This window comes from Eleginops maclovinus, chromosome 22 (genome assembly GCF_036324505.1).
Source record: "Eleginops maclovinus isolate JMC-PN-2008 ecotype Puerto Natales chromosome 22, JC_Emac_rtc_rv5, whole genome shotgun sequence".
Classification (NCBI taxonomy): Eukaryota; Metazoa; Chordata; class Actinopteri; order Perciformes; family Eleginopidae; genus Eleginops; species Eleginops maclovinus.
Genome location: NC_086370.1, coordinates 23,752,565 through 23,768,747, shown reverse-complemented (window position 1 = coordinate 23,768,747; position 16,183 = coordinate 23,752,565). Strand labels below are relative to the sequence as shown.

The 16,183-nt window shown below is 47.0% G+C and overlaps 1 protein-coding gene across 4 annotated transcripts in view; it reads right to left on the bottom strand.

Annotated features, from left to right (window-relative positions):
• nckap1 (NCK-associated protein 1) overlaps positions 1-16,183 on the bottom strand; it is a 48,158-nt gene that overhangs the window by 15,116 nt on the left and 16,859 nt on the right. For all 4 annotated transcript variants that reach the window (XM_063874687.1, XM_063874688.1, XM_063874689.1 and 1 more), the window contains 11 exons: positions 16,024-16,072; positions 15,509-15,665; positions 15,105-15,161; positions 14,652-14,748; positions 13,686-13,792; positions 13,118-13,250; positions 12,945-13,026; positions 6,062-6,120; positions 5,779-5,924; positions 5,437-5,569; positions 5,182-5,301 (listed from right to left, as the gene is read on the bottom strand). In XM_063874687.1, the coding sequence (XP_063730757.1) occupies positions 5,182-5,301; positions 5,437-5,569; positions 5,779-5,924; positions 6,062-6,120; positions 12,945-13,026; positions 13,118-13,250; positions 13,686-13,792; positions 14,652-14,748; positions 15,105-15,161; positions 15,509-15,665; positions 16,024-16,072 (1,140 nt within the window). The remainder of the gene's footprint in view (positions 1-5,181; positions 5,302-5,436; positions 5,570-5,778; positions 5,925-6,061; positions 6,121-12,944; positions 13,027-13,117; positions 13,251-13,685; positions 13,793-14,651; positions 14,749-15,104; positions 15,162-15,508; positions 15,666-16,023; positions 16,073-16,183) is intronic.

The following is a 16,183-nucleotide window of genomic DNA, read 5'->3' as shown; positions in this document are numbered from 1 at the left end:
TCCTTCACTCTCCACTTCTGTCTTCATCTCTTCTTCTCTCAACTCCTCTGTTCTCCTCTCCTTCACTCTCCACTGCTGTCTTCCTCTCTTCTTCTCTCAACTCCTCTGTTCTCCTCTCCTTCACTCTCCACTGCTGTCTTCCTCTCTTCTTCTCTCAACTCCTCTGTTCTCCTCTCCTTCACTCTCCACTGCTGTCTTCTTCGCTTCTTCTCTCAACTCCTCTGTTCTCCTCTCCTTCACTCTCCACTTCTGTCTTCCTCTCATCTTCACTATCTCTCCTCCTCTGTTCTCCTCTCCTTCACTCTCCACTGCTGTCTTCCTCTCTTCTCTCCTCCTCCTCTGTTCTCCTCTCCTTCACTCTCCACTGCTGTCTTCCTCTCTTCTCTCCTCCTCCTCTGTTCTCCTCTCCTTCACTCTCCACTGCTGTCTTCCTCTCTTCTTCTCTCCTCCTCCTCTGTTCTCCTCTCCTTCACTCTCCATGCTGTCTTCCTCTCTTCTTCTCTCCTCCTCCTCTGTTCTCCTCTCCTTCACTCTCCACTGCTGTCTTCCTCTCTTCTTCTCTCAACTCCTCTGTTCTCCTCTCCTTCACTCTCCACTTCTGTCTTCTTCTCTCAACTCCTCTGTTCTCTTCTCCTTCACTCTCTACTGCTGTCTTCCTCTCTTCTTCTCTCCTCCTCCTCTGTTCTCCTCTCCTCCACTCTCCACTTCTGTCTTCCTCTCTTCTTTTCTCAACTCCTCTGTTCTCCTCTCCTCTCCTCTCCTCTCCTCTCCTCTCCTCTCCTCTCCTTTCCTCTCCTCTCCTCTCCCATCCTCTCCTCTCCTCTCATCCTTTCCAGATTTATGACCCTCTTTAAGGTCTTGGCAGGTATTTGGATTTCCTCCTCGCTCTCAAACATGATTGTATAAAGTCTGTCTCCTTTTGTGTTACAGCTGTCTGACGTTGTGTGTAATATATTTATCAGTAAAGTCCGTCCGTCCTCTGTTCTCCTCTCCTTCACTCTCCACTTCTGTCTTCATCTCTTCTTCTCTCAACTCCTCTGATCTCCTCTTCTTCACTCTCCACTTCTGTCTTCCTCTCTTCTTCTCTCAACTCCTCTGTTCTCCTCTCCTTCACTCTCCACTGCTGTCTTCCTCTCTTCTTCTCTCCTCCTCCTCTGTTCTCCTATCCTTCACTCTCCCCTGCTGTCTTCCTCTCTTCTTCTCTCCTCCTCCTCTGTTCTCCTCTCCTTCACTCTCCACTGCTGTCTTCCTCTCTTCTTCTCTCAACTCCTCTCTCCTCCTCCTCTGTTCTCCTCTCCTTCACTCTCCACTTCTGTCTTCTTCTCTCAACTCCTCTGTTCTCCTCTCCTTCACTCTCCACTTCTGTCTTCTTCTCTCAACTCCTCTGTTCTCCTCTCCTTCACTCTCCACTGCTGTCTTCCTCTCTTCTGCTCTCAACTCCTCTCTCCTCCTCATCTGGACTCCACTGAAACTGCTGAAACAACCACACAGACAGACACACAGGCTAAATACTACACTTACAGTTGACATAATATGAGGCAAACAATAAGTACCGGTAACATTTTTAAAATCTGTCAAAAAAGAATTGTGTACTCACTGGTCACTCACAACAGAACGATCCGCCTGTTGTTGTGATTGGCTGCAAAGCGGTTAATCACTGCCTCGACATCAAGTGCTTTGGCCCTGCTTGAACTAATTGCCAGGACACCCAGATTGCTGGTACGAGCATCTCCGCTTTTGTTCCTCAGGTAGGTTTTCAAACGCCTTAAGCAGGAGAAGCTCCTCTCACATGAAGCTGATGTGACAGGCAGTGTCATAGAGATACAGACAAGCTTGAACAGGTCAACGAATGCATCCTTGTATGGCCTCAAAAGCACCAGCACATCATGGGTGGTGCTGACAACGTCCCCCCTTTGGTTTTTCCTCTCAATCAGTCTTTTTAACTGGTGAAGTTCTGCTGAGAGGTTTTCAATCAATACGCCATAATGTTCAGCCATGGGCAAAAGAGTATCTTTGTCCAAGAATGTCTCGTGTTTTGGGTTAAGAGCTGCTGCTCCTTTTAGAACGTGACAGCTGTCAGAGGAAAACCGCCTGTCCAATTCACTGATTAATCGATTGATTACAGGGAAATAGCAGTGGTTCTGATAGTCTTCTGAGGTTTCCAGCGGCTCTTTTGATCCTGTTTGGCTGTTCACCACAAAGTCCTGCAGGTGGTGGGGCTGTTTTTTTCTCCTTACCTGTGGGCGCTGCATGTCAATGCCAACTGTCTCACACATATCACTGGCACACTCCCAGATTTCAGTCCATGTTTCAGCATTGCGTTTGTCATTGAGGGTATCAACAACTGCAAAGACCAGATCAATGGCAGATGCCAGCTCCAAATCTGTGGCCTGTAGATGATCAGATAAGTTCTTTGTGAGCTTGAATATGCTCTCAAGCATACAGATGTGCACAACAAATTGTGCATCAATCAGTCCAATCAGTGATCTTGCTTCAGTAGCTCTATGAGCATTCGTCTGGTTGCTCACATCCACAAGAGTTGCTAAGAGAGCAGGGAGAGTTCTTTTTATTGCCCACAGTGTAGAATATTGGCAGGCCCACCTGGTATCTGATAGTCTTTTCAATTCCACTGTGCGTTTGGTGGGCTCAAGTTCTTGTTGCTTCTCCATGAACACCTTGTGAGTCACTGTCCCAGAAAAGAAGTTGTACAACATCTTGACCGTTGCAAAGCATTCTGCAACTGGTTTCACATTATGTACACAGTCAACTAAAACCAAGTTTAATCTGTGTGCATAGCAATGGATGTAAAGCGCATGTGGCACTTCTTGGCGAAACTTTTCCTGGACACCATTGTTGCACCCGGACATGACAGAGGCCCCATCATAGCACTGTGCAATGCATGCATGTTTGTCTATGCTACACTTAGCCAGTGTTTGTTTAACTGATTTGTGTAAAGACTCTGCATCCAGGCCCTCTGCAGAAATAAAGTCCAGAAACTCTTCATGAATCATATCATTGTTTAGATATCGCAGAGCAACAGATAGCTGCTCTTTTTTGCTCACATCCTTTGTTTCATCCACCATTAAAGCAAAATGCTCTCCCAGCTTAACCTCGTTGCTCACTTGTTCCCTCACCATGCTGGCCATAACATCAATCAGCTCATCCTGGATATCATGATGCATATATTTGGCATTCCCAGGTCCACTGGACAATTTCTTTGAGACAATGGTGTCAAACTTTCCCAGCAGATTTAACAGTTCAATAAAATTACCTCTGTTTGTGGACTGCTGATCTTCCCTGTGCCCTCTCTGTGCAATTGTTTGACAAGCAGTAAACCGCAGTGATTCTATGACTGCTCTCATGTACTGCCTGTTTTCTTGTACTGTTTTCTCATGTCCAGCATCAAGTTTAGTCATAATCCTTGAACCACTTTTCATCCTTGCCTTAAACTCACACCAGCCTTCCATTGCTAGTTTATGAGAAACACTTGCATGGTGTTTTGTTAGTTTCTCACCTCCTTTCCTCCAGTTTCTGAAGCCAGCGTGGGTGAAGCTCTTTTCTGAGTGACCAGATGTCCGAGCATGGTGGGGAAAATGCCGACAGGCAAAACAGAAAGCAGCATCAACTGACACCGAGTATTCCAGCCACGCGTATTGTTTAAACCAAGACTGGCAAAAACTTCTTAAAGTTAGCTGGGAGCAAAATGCCCGACACGGGTAGGACTTCAGCTGAGGCTGCCTCGGTCCCTCTGCTGGGTCTTGGCTTAAATCCACAGGGCCAGGTTTCCCGCCACCCAAGATCGGAGCTACGGCTGTCGGTAAAGCTCTCCCTTCACTCCCCGAATCTTGCCCGACATTTTCAGGGATGTTATCGGCCTCCGAGTCTGATGCCGCCGCCTCCTGCGCCGCCTCCGCCGCCTCCTCCGCCGCCGCCCTCGCCCCCGCCGACTCCATTACCGCCGCTTCTTCATCCGCCTCTTCATCCTCACTGTCCATGTCCACTCTGTCCTCCTCCATCGTACTGTGCATCCGCAAATCACCGCCGCCACCACCATCATCCACTCTCATCCGCTTTCTGGAAATTAACGTTACAAAACGGTCCATTTTGCTCTGTCACTCGCTAATCTGCTCTGTCGTTAACTAGCCGCTATGCGTCAACCGCCACCAACATGAACGTCAAACGCACGTCTGCGTGCAAACTGCCAATCAAATCGCACTACACATACTAAAAAGATACAGACGCTTCTGTAATACGGACCACTACAGCAACGTTATAAACAATTGTTGTCGGACGGTTACCTATGATTGTTATGTCTCGGTGGTGTCTTAATTTTTCCTTTATTTGGATTATAGTTTGTAATGCTTATATGTTTCGAGGGCAGGGGGGGCAAATGGGGGGGCAAAGCCTTTGACTGGAGGGTCTTAAGACCCTGCTTGCCCCCCCCCAGCGCCGCCATTGAGTGAAACTAACACAGCGAGTTAGCAGCTAACATTCAAAAGTGAAATAGCCTAGCCTTACAAAGAACACCAAACATTACACTGAACAGGAACATGCCATAAAAAGAATGATTCATGGTTGAGATTGAGAATAAATGTGTTACTTAAATAAATTAGGTTAATTTGGTTGCTCACCTTGCTTTGAAACAATGTATGACAGGTCCGGACAAACTAGCCAACGTAGCTACCCAACTCAATCTGCAGCACCGAACGTTTTGTGTTGTGAGTGCAATGTGCATGCCCATAGCAAGTGTGAAACAGCGCCAACATTCCCTAGTGGCCGAGCGTGGCGTCACAGGGGCTTAACTATGCGAAGGTGCCACAGACAGAGACATTCGTTTATAGATAGATAGATGTTATCACAGTGTTTCACAGAAAGTATTTTACAGTATTTTGAAAATACAAAAATACACAACACTGAAGTATTTTGATACAAAATACGAAGGCATTTTCATAACCTCAATAAAATACAAATTACAAAATAGTATTTTGTATTTGAAATACGTATTTCAAATACATGTATTAGAAATACTGCCCATCCCTGTATAGGAGGAACTACAGTATGGGGCTCAGCTTCAAAACAGACCCCTGACTTATCACTTTTTCACCAGAGCAGCACACTAAGACGTCACTTCTACTGCTTGTGTGTGTGTGTGTGTGTGTGTGTGTGTGTGTGTGTGTGTACCTGGTCGCTCAGGGTGCACTGCTCGGTGCAGATGTCGGTGATCAGGTTGCGGGCCTGCTTGGCCATCTCGTCCAGAAACATGTTGCACAGCGACAGGCTGCGGTCGCCAATGTGGTGCCGCTGAGAGGAGGGGAAACACACTGCGTTCATACAGAGAAGTCCTGTGTGTGTGTGTGTGTGTGTGTGTGTGTGTGTGTGTGTGTGTGTGTGTGTGTGTGTGTGTGTGTGTGTGTGTGTGTGTGTGTGTCTCTCTACCTCCTCGGGGCACAGCTCGTGTGTGCAGGACATGAAGTGTGTGCAGAGCAGAGGGAAGCAGATGGAGTGTCGGCTCTGAGAGGGAAGCTCCAAACACTGCTGGAACATCTTCTCAAACGCTCGGCTGTAGAAGCTGGACACACACACACGCACACGCACACACACACACACACACACACACACACACACACACACACACACACACAGGAAAGAGGTTAAGACTTGCTGTATAATAAGAGGATTACTATGCATCTGATCACCCTGTGTGTGTGTGTGTGTGTGTGTGTGTGTGTGTGTGTGTGTGTGTGTGTGTGTGTGTGTGTGTGTGTGTGTGTGTCTCACCAGAAGATGGACAGGTCTGATGTTTCCACCAGCATCTCCACCAGAGAGTCCACCATCTTGGTGTGGAAGATGATGGTGTTCATCATCTTCCCCAGCTCCTTGTGATCGGAGATTCCCAGACTGGCTTTAGACACGCTGGTGTACGCCTACACACACACACAACACACAACACACACACACACACACACACAATATGAACGTTCATACCTAAAAATAACAGAAAGCACTTCTGGGTCCAGTGGTTTTGAGCCCAACCCCCCCTCTAAAGAGTTGGATCACTCACCTGCAGTCTGAACCAGTCCAGCCTCATGCCTCTGAAGTCAAACACCTCCCCGTCCTCCACTGGAACACAGAACACACTCAGTCACACACTTTAACTGAGCATCACACACACTGTACTTTAACGGTGCATCACACACTTCACTTTAACTGAGCATCACACACACTGTACTTATACTGAGCATCACACACACTGTACTTTAACTGAGCATCACACACACTGTACTTTAACTGAGCATCACACACACTGTACTTTAACTGAGCATCACACACACTGTACTTTAACTGAGCATCACACACACTGTACTTTAACGGTGCATCACACACACTGTACTTTAACTGAGCATCACACACACTGTACTTTAACTGAGCATCACACACACTGTACTTTAACTGAGCATCACACACACTGTACTTTAACTGAGCATCACACACACACTTCACTTTAACTGAGCATCACACACACACACTGTACTTTAACGGAGCATCACACACTTCACTTTAACTGAGCATCACACACACTCTAGTTTAACGGAGCATCACACACACACACTGTACTTTAACTGAGCATCACACACACTGTACTTTAACTGAGCATCACACACACACTGTACTTTAACTGAGCATCACACACACTCTAGTTTAACGGAGCATCACACACACTGTACTTTAACGGAGCATCACACACACTTTAGTTTAACGGAGCATCACACACACACTGTACTTTAACTGAGCATCACACACACACACTGTACTTTAACGGAGCATCACACACACTTTAGTTTAACGGAGCATCACACACACTGTACTTTAACGGAGCATCACACACACACACTGTACTTTAACGGAGCATCACACACACTGTACTTTAACGGAGCATCACACACACTTTAGTTTAACGGAGCATCACACACACTGTACTTTAACTGAGCATCACACACACTGTACTTTAACTGAGCATCACACACACACACTGTACTTTAACGGAGCATCACACACACTTTAGTTTAACGGAGCATCACACACACTGTACTTTAACGGAGCATCACACACACACACTGTACTTTAACGGAGCATCACACACACTGTACTTTAACGGAGCATCACACACACTTTAGTTTAACGGAGCATCACACACACTGTACTTTAACGGAGCATCACACACACTTTAGTTTAACGGAGCATCACACACACTGTACTTTAACGGAGCATCACACACACACTGTACTTTAACTGAGCATCACACACACACTGTACTTTAACGGAGCATCACACACACTGTACTTTAACGGAGCATCACACACACTGTACTTTAACGGAGCATCACACACACTTTAGTTTAACGAGCATCACACACACTGTACTTTAACGGAGCATCACACACACACTGTACTTTAACGGAGCATCACACACACACTGTACTTTAACGGAGCATCACACACACACTGTACTTTAACGGAGCATCACACACACTGTACTTTAACGGAGCATCACACACACTGTACTTTAACGGAGCATCACACACACACTGTACTTTAACGGAGCATCACACACACACTGTACTTTAACGGAGCATCACACACACTTAACTTTAACGGAGCATCACACACACTGTACTTTAACGGAGCATCACACACTGTTCTGCCCTCCTTAAGCATTTGGTAGCTTGCGTATTATATGTGGGGAAATACTGCCACCTAGCGGACAATACTATTTACAAAGTCGCGCAGGGTTAGTTCTTTTTCATTGTCGAGTTGACTTGAGTTAGGAGAACATACGGATACAGTTTCTGCCGGATTCCTCTTCAAAGACTTACCTTTAACGCGCGAGCTTTGGACATTATTAGTCTGTAAGTGCATATTCTTTGTTACCACATTCAATGCCATGTAGACAATTAAGAGTTTATGTTGAATTTATGTCTCTACATCTCTAGGATAATTTGTCACTTAGCCATGCTAGCTCTCGTGGTATCATGCTACCTGCTATGCACTGTAATATTATCTTCGTGAGATTTATGTATCCCTTGTTTCTGTTTGTTTCAGTTTTACAAAAAAGAATATCCATGTCCTTTATAAATACTTGCTTGGTGAACAAAGTAAACGGAAGAAAACCAACGCTTCTTGCCTCGCTTGAGTTCATCAACTTTATTTAATAGACGACAAATTGTTAGCTAGCTGTCTAGTTCTGCAAGCTAGAGAACGCAGCACGAGGACAGCATAGTAAAAAGACTACAGCACGGCGAGTTCAAGCAAAGAAGGTAGCCTTAGAAGACCACGATGCTTCATGCGGGCGCAGCAGAAGGTGACGCCACCGGACAAGCACAAGGTGCTGCCGCTCTGGAGCTACTAGAAAACGGCCATGAGGCAACCCAAAATCAAGAACCATTCCGAACACCCGACTGCCGGTCACAGGCGTCAGAGGTCCAACGTATCCTCCGCATCGTCAGCAGCTATCAAAGCACGTGCAAAGTCAAAAGCTGCACTGGCCCAGCTAACCTTTGCAGAGAAAGAAGCAGCCATGATTAGGCAGAAAGCTGAGGTTGAAGCCAGCGCATTGAGAAACAAAGCCGAGCTCGAAGCCAGTCTCCACGTTCTCACCACTCAAAAGATGGCCGCCGCCGCTGAGGCAGAAGCTGCAGCCTATGAGGAAGAGGAGGTTGAAAGCGGGGAGAAACATGAGCCATACGTCCCGGGAAAACCTTTAAACGCCTCAGAACGTGCAGGTAACTACGTTCAGCAGCACTCAGATATGTTTGGCAGACAACCAGCACCGCCAACACATGCTCCACTGCACTCCTACAGACCAGTCGCACATGCAGCTGAGCCAGCTGCTCATCATAGCCCCACGCCACTCATCTATGGGGCACCAGAGGCTGTAGAGCACGCACTGCTTAAAAAGATTGAAGATTTCCCAAAGCTGACAAATAAAGACAACGCCAAACTCAGAGAACTCGGTGATATCCTCCTGGAACTGGAGTGTGCCAAGGAAGAAGGATACCTACCAGGCCTCGCCTTTTTGGATACAGCCCGCGGGGTGAACCCAATCGTAGAGAAGCTATCCTACAGCCTACAAGAGAGATGGATATCGATCGGATCCAGATACAAAGAGGAAAACGGTGTGGCCTTCCCTCCATTCTCTATCTTCTCACAGTTTGTCAGACGACAGGCTAAAGTGCGTAATGACCCAAGCTTCGCCTTCTCCACCTCCAACAGCAACATGCCACCGAAAGGAGAGAGGTCAGTGAAACACAGCTACAAAACCCCAGTAAGTGTGCACAAGACAGAGGTCACACCCAAACCCAGCTACGGCGACACCAGCTCTGTGGAGAAGAGAATAGGCGACCCAGACCGCGAGTGCCCTATACACAGGAAACCACACCCACTCAAAAGATGTAGGACATTCAGATCTAAAGCTATTGAAGAACGTAAGGCTTACCTCAAAGAAAACCGCATCTGCTTCAAATGCTGTGGGTCAACTCAGCACATGGCAAAAGACTGCAGAGTGCCAATCAAATGTGCCGAGTGCAACAGTGAGCGACACATCGCGGCTCTACACCCAGGCCCTCCTGTCTTCAACGACAGTGCCGTCACAGAGAAGGAGGAAAGCGGGGAGCCGGATGAGGACACGCCCACAGTCACTTCCAAGTGCACAGAGATTTGCGCAATGCTGACAGCCCACGCTCATGTGCCAAGATCTGCCTGGTTAAAGCCTATCCTGCTGGGAGAAAAGAGAAAGCTGTGAAGATGTATGCAGTGCTGGACGAACAGAGTAACAAGTCACTCGCAAAGTCAGAGTTCTTCAATCTCTTCGGTCTCAAAGCCAGTCCAGCCCCATACACACTGAAGACCTGCGCGGGGACAACAGAGACCTCCGGCAGACGAGTCAACAACTTCACGCTTGAGTCGATGGATGGGAAACTACAACTCCCCCTCCCCACGCTCATCGAATGTGACATGGTGCCGGATGACAGATCTGAAATTCCATCTCCAGATATTGCAAAACACCACCCCCACCTGCAGCGAGTGGCGCAAAGGATTCTAGATGTAGACCCAAACGCACCCATCCTCCTGCTCCTGGGAAGAGACATCCTCAGAGTGCATAAGGTGCGTGAGCAAGTCAACGGGCCACACAACGCTCCGTATGCACAACGGCTCGACCTAGGCTGGGTCATCGTGGGTGACGTCTGCCTGGGGACGGTCCACAAACCAGCTGAAGTCAACGTGTACAAAGCCAACGTGCTACAAAATGGCAGAACATCTTTCCTCCATCCCTGTCCAAATAACATCCAGGTGAAGGAAATCTACAGCAACACACCGCAGCGACACAACCCTCGCTCACTCCCCTGTGATGAAGAGGCAGGCTGGGCAGCGAGCACAGACAGCCTCAGCCTCTCAGTGTTCGAGAGCTCCAGAGACGACAACAAACCGGCTCTGTCAATGGATGACAAAGTGTTCCTGACCATCATGGACAGAGAGGTCTACCAGGACGACGCCCACAGCTGGGTAGCACCGCTGCCATTCCGGTCGCCACGGCAACCTCTCCCAAGCAACCGGGAACAAGCATTCAAGCGTCTTGGCTCACTCAGGAGAACACGAGAGAAGAAGCCATACACACGGAGAGGTATCCTGTCCACTGTTAACAGCCTATACGACCCCCTGGGGTTCGTTGCTCCCATAGTCATGCAGGGGAAAGCTTTAGTGCGGGAACTTTCATCAGAGCAGGGGTGGGACACTCCACTCGACCCCGGCAAAGAGACAGAGTGGAACACGTGGAGAGAATCGCTCACAGCCCTGGAAGACCTACACATAAAGAGGGTGATCCGCATCAGACGATCCACTCACCCTGACCAGTGGTCATATGTCCCCACGGACCAGAATCCTGCGGACCACGCCACAAGATATATGCCTGCAGCACAGCTACAGCAAAGCATCTGGCACTCCGGTCCCAGCTTCCTGACTCGCAACAACACAGAGGAAACGTGGGAGCCCCACATCTTCACGCTGCTGGAGCCCGACGCAGACACTGAGATCCGACCTGAGGTCACTGCTCTAGCTACCAGGGCCTCCGACACTCAGCTGGGCTCACAGCGGTTTCGAAAGATTCTCAAGCTGGAGAAACCTCTGCAATGCTACAGCCAGACTCATCCACGTCGCTGCATCTTTCAAGGGAAATCCAGCCAGCGCAGATCGCAGAGGCTGGAGCAGGTTCAAAGACACACTCACCACAACCGAGCTGGCACTGGCAAAGTGCCTGATCCTTCGCGCTATGCAGCATGAGGCCTTTGCAGATGAAATTAAATGCCTGAAAGAGGGTAAGACACTTCCAAAGCAAAGTCCACTCAAGAAGCTCAACCCCGTGACTGATGAAGATGGCCTATTACGGGTTGGAGGTCGTATCTCGTCCGCACCTGACCTGTCAAAAGAAGAGAAACACCCTATCATTGTCCCACGCACCCACCACATCACCACACTCCTGGTGTGTGACCTGCCGCAAGCTACGCGGGCAGCTACAGAACCAGAAGATGGCGGACCTGCATGGTAAACAATGGAAACACATCGAGCCTTGCAAACACCTTTTGGAAGAGATGGAGAAGGGACTACTTGTCCACGCTGCAGGGCCGCAGAAAGTTGACCGATGAAAGGCCAAACATCAAGGCCGGCGACGTCGTCCTGCTCAAGGACAGCCAAGCCCACAGAAAAGACTGGCCTGTGGGAGTGGTTGTCAACACTCTGCCAAGCAGGGACAAGAGGATCCGGAAGATGGAGGTCAAAATAGCAAAAGAAGGCCTGTTAAAGTGCTTCTGAGACCTACCTCAGAAATAGTTGTTCTTCTCTCAGAATAGTTAGAGAAATGTATGTTGCTTGCCGACAGAACTTTGTGTGATTTCTGTTTAAGTAAATTTGTAGTGGCATAATATTATTATGCCAAGCGGGGAGTGTTCTGCCCTCCTTAAGCATTTGGTAGCTTGCGTATTATATGTGGGGAAATACTGCCACCTAGCGGACAATACTATTTACAAAGTCGCGCAGGTTTAGTTCTTTTTCATTGTCGAGTTGACTTGAGTTAGGAGAACATACGGATACAGTTTCTGCCGGATTCCTCTTCAAAGACTTACCTTTAACGCGCGAGCTTTGGACATTATTAGTCTGTAAGTGCATATTCTTTGTTACCACATTCAATGCCATGTAGACAATTAAGAGTTTATGTTGAATTTATGTCTCTACATCTCTAGGATAATTTGTCACTTAGCCATGCTAGCTCTCGTGGTATCATGCTACCTGCTATGTACTGTAATATTATCTTCGTGAGATTTATGTATCCCTTGTTTCTGTTTGTTTCAGTTTTACAAAAAAGAATATCCATGTCCTTTATAAATACTTGCTTGGTGAACAAAGTAAACGGAAGAAAACCAACGCTTCTTGCCTCGCTTGAGTTCATCAACTTTATTTAATAGACGACAAATTGTTAGCTAGCTGTCTAGTTCTGCAAGCTAGAGAACGCAGCACGAGGACAGCATACACACACTTAACTTTAACGGAGCATCACACACACTGTACTTTAACTGAGCATCACACACACACTGTACCTTAACTGAGCATCACACACACACTGTACTTTAACGGAGCATCACACACACTGTACTTTAACTGAGCATCACACACACTGTACTTTAACGGAGCATCACACACACTGTACTTTAACGGAGCATCACACACACTGTACTTTAACGGAGCATCACACACACTGTACTTTAACGGAGCATCACACACACTGTACTTTAACGGAGCATCACACACACTGTACTTTAACGGAGCATCACACACACTGTACTTTAACGGATCACACACACTTTGTATAAATCAAAGAGGAGTTATTATGATGTCCACCTTGTTTGACGCTGAGGGAGGTCATGGTGTTGACGAATGAGGACATGATGATGGACTCGTCCTCTGGACACACGGACAGGTTCTGCCAGAGAAACGCCGGACAGACAACAGGTTTCAGAGACAGGTGCATTATGGGACCTGCCGTGCACCCTCATGGCTGTGTGTGTTCCTACCTGCACCAGCTCGTTCAGCACCACGGCGTCGAAGCCGGACAGATACTGGACGTAGTACCTCTGCATCACCGGGCCGTACTTCCTGACGTGGGCCCGCAGCTCCTCCATGTAGAAGATCAGCTCTGCTATGTGTCTGCAGAGTGAGGGAGAGATTTCATACTGGGATTCCTCCACGCCCCACTCTGTTGTTACGTATTCTTCTGACCACGCAATCATCAGCTTTTTAAGGCCTTAATTGTTCCAGAAAGTGTATTTTTCTCCTCGGGTCTGGTGACAAATTGGATCATTTAGGGGTCTTGTTTCTGGGATGTGGGTAATAAGGCTCTATAGCGCCCCCTACAGAGCTTCTAAAGTGGAGCCCCTTGTCATGTCGTAAGACCAACAGGACGTCGGCGATTTAGAATTTGATGTGCAGAATTTGGCGATTTCCATTCAAATTTTGTTAGTACCACTATCAGACTTTAAAGAACCGGGGGATGCTGCCTTCAGGGTCCACTGCAGAAACCCCCCGTCCCTGCAGAACTCTATCAGCCTCCCTGGGATTGTGTGTGTTCATATGTTTGCGTACTTGTCGATGAAGTCGTCGGTGCTTTTCTTCTGGATGTTGTCGGCGTGGCGCAGCAGCCAGATGATCTCGTCCCGGGCAAACGACAGCGCCATGAACACGAACAGCGCCTGGTGGGAGACAGAGACATGGGGAGGGAAATGGAAAGGTCAAAAACTCCCCAATGACTCTCAGATAAATCACACAGGACTTTAGGCAGCTTTCTCACAGTCTCTGAACACAGTTTGTAATACGCTGCAGCAGAGGAAGTCTGTGATAGCTTCATCAGGACTCCTCCTGCCCCGAGGAACCCACAGGGCTTAAAAAGATCACCTTCACAATGAAGAGAAATGTAAGAAGAAGAAGATCATCTTTTGTTACATTGGACCACAAAGGAATATATTTCTAGGATCACCAGAAAATGTAATTCCTCTCAAATATTTGATTTCCTTCTTTGCTCTATTCTATATCCCATTAGTCAAAGTCAAACTCTTGGTAATTCTGAAGGTCAAAAGACGGCATTGAAATACAAGAACTTGGACACTATTTCCAAATCTGAGAAAGAAAGTCCAAAAACATGAAAAGTCAAATTCTGAGAAAAAATAAATTCTGAATTCTGCGGAAAAAGTCAAAATCTCAGCAAAAAGTAAAAATTTGAAAAATGAAAAACCAAGAAAAAAGTCAGAAATATGAAAGTAATTCTGAATTCTGAGAGAAAAGTCCAAATCTGAGAAATGTTCGGGGGGAAAATCAGAACTCTGAGATTTTCAGAAAAAAACAGAAGTATTTATTCTTTCGAGTTTTGACTATTTTCTAGGAACTCAACAAAAAACCTCTGTGAGGCCCTTATCCTCTTCTGCAATGTACTCAACGTGAACAAACTCTCTGATACAGCTACTGGAAAGAAGGGCAGAATCAACATTTTGAGCTGAAATGAAACAAAACTATAGATCAAAAACAGGATCCCTTTAAGGAGGATTTGTGCATTACCTTAGGGCCCAGCAGTCCTGGCTGGTCGGCTAGCACGGTAGCGAGCTCCTTCAGCGCCGAGCGGAGGAACTTGCGTCTCTCTCGGTGCATGGAGCCTCTGCAGAGACACAGAGCATCAAAGCACAAACACACAGATTAAACCCTGTCTGACACTTTCAGGACAATCCTGCAGGAGGACAAAGGGAGGGAGATGACAGTGATGGCAGGAGAATGGAGATGAAAGGGGAGACGGAATAAGTAATGAGGATAAAAGCAGAGATGAGGAGACAGAGGGAGGAGGATAAAGAGACTGAAAGAGGTGATGCCTGAGAGACTAGAGGCTGGGGAAGGAGAGCTGCAGAGCTGACAGACTAAAATAAATCATGAAGTATGTTTTGTGTGTGAGCAACAAAGAGGAAAGGAAATCCCAGTCCGGATGCAATGAAGGGATCAGTGGATAAAGGAGGAACGTACGCATGAGACAGGGCCTGCTCCTTGCACTCTCTGATGTCATTGATGCGTTTGTTGTACCTGCAACACAAGCAGAGGAGGTGTTAGAGAACACTCAACTGATCTGTGATTAATCATAAGGACTGCCACGATTAAACAGTAGCTGGAAAAAGACATGCATGACAGCTGGTGAGAGAAATGCATTTTGTTACTTACAACATGACTTCTGAATGACTGGCATGAATTGCACTTAGCAGACCACCACATAAGGAACAGTCACAAAATAATATAGAAAAGGGAATAGCTTGCCTGTAAAGTAGACGCATTTTTGGTTCTATCCAAAACTCATCTAGGTAAATTGTGAGCGTTAACGGCCTAATAAATAAAAATGAGGAACAGTTTATTGTCCCATGAGTAGCTGCTCCTACCCCCTGATGTTGACGAACAGGTCCTCGGCTGCCTTGTGGATGTGGAACACTTCGTCTCTGAACAGGCAGAGGCAGGTGGAGCTCTGCAGAGCCAGTTTCCACAGAGACAGAGCAGTCGCATCGGTGTTCAGCACAGAGTGGCACAGGATGAAGCCGACTGCACAGAAACCGAAACAATTTGTGGACATTTTGTGGACATTGGCCTCCCTTCTGTCAGAGTTATTCTAACATTAGCTTCAGTCTGCAGTCCGGCTCATGTGTTCTGGTTCTTCTACCAGCTCCTCATAGCAGAGCATCAACACCACAAGACTCTACAAAGTTATTAAATTGTTGACTTTTTTTCTCAACATTTAGACTTTTTTTTAGGAATTAGGAAACTTAGGAATTTTTACTCAAAAATCTCTGAAGTCTGAGTACTTTTCAGAAATTACCCAGGATTCAGATCTGTATGTTAAACCAGAAGAGCCGGAAACAAACATGAGTATTGATTGGATGATTGTGAAACCGTAACTCACAAACAATCCACTTCTCCATGGCGTCCAGTGACAGGTATTCACACGGCATCTAAAGACGGACAGAAAAGATCATCCAGAAATGATTTCATACAATTACCTTTCCCACGTTTCCAATAATTGAGCGTCTACATGTGCTCACGCTCGAGGCCTAACAGCAGTT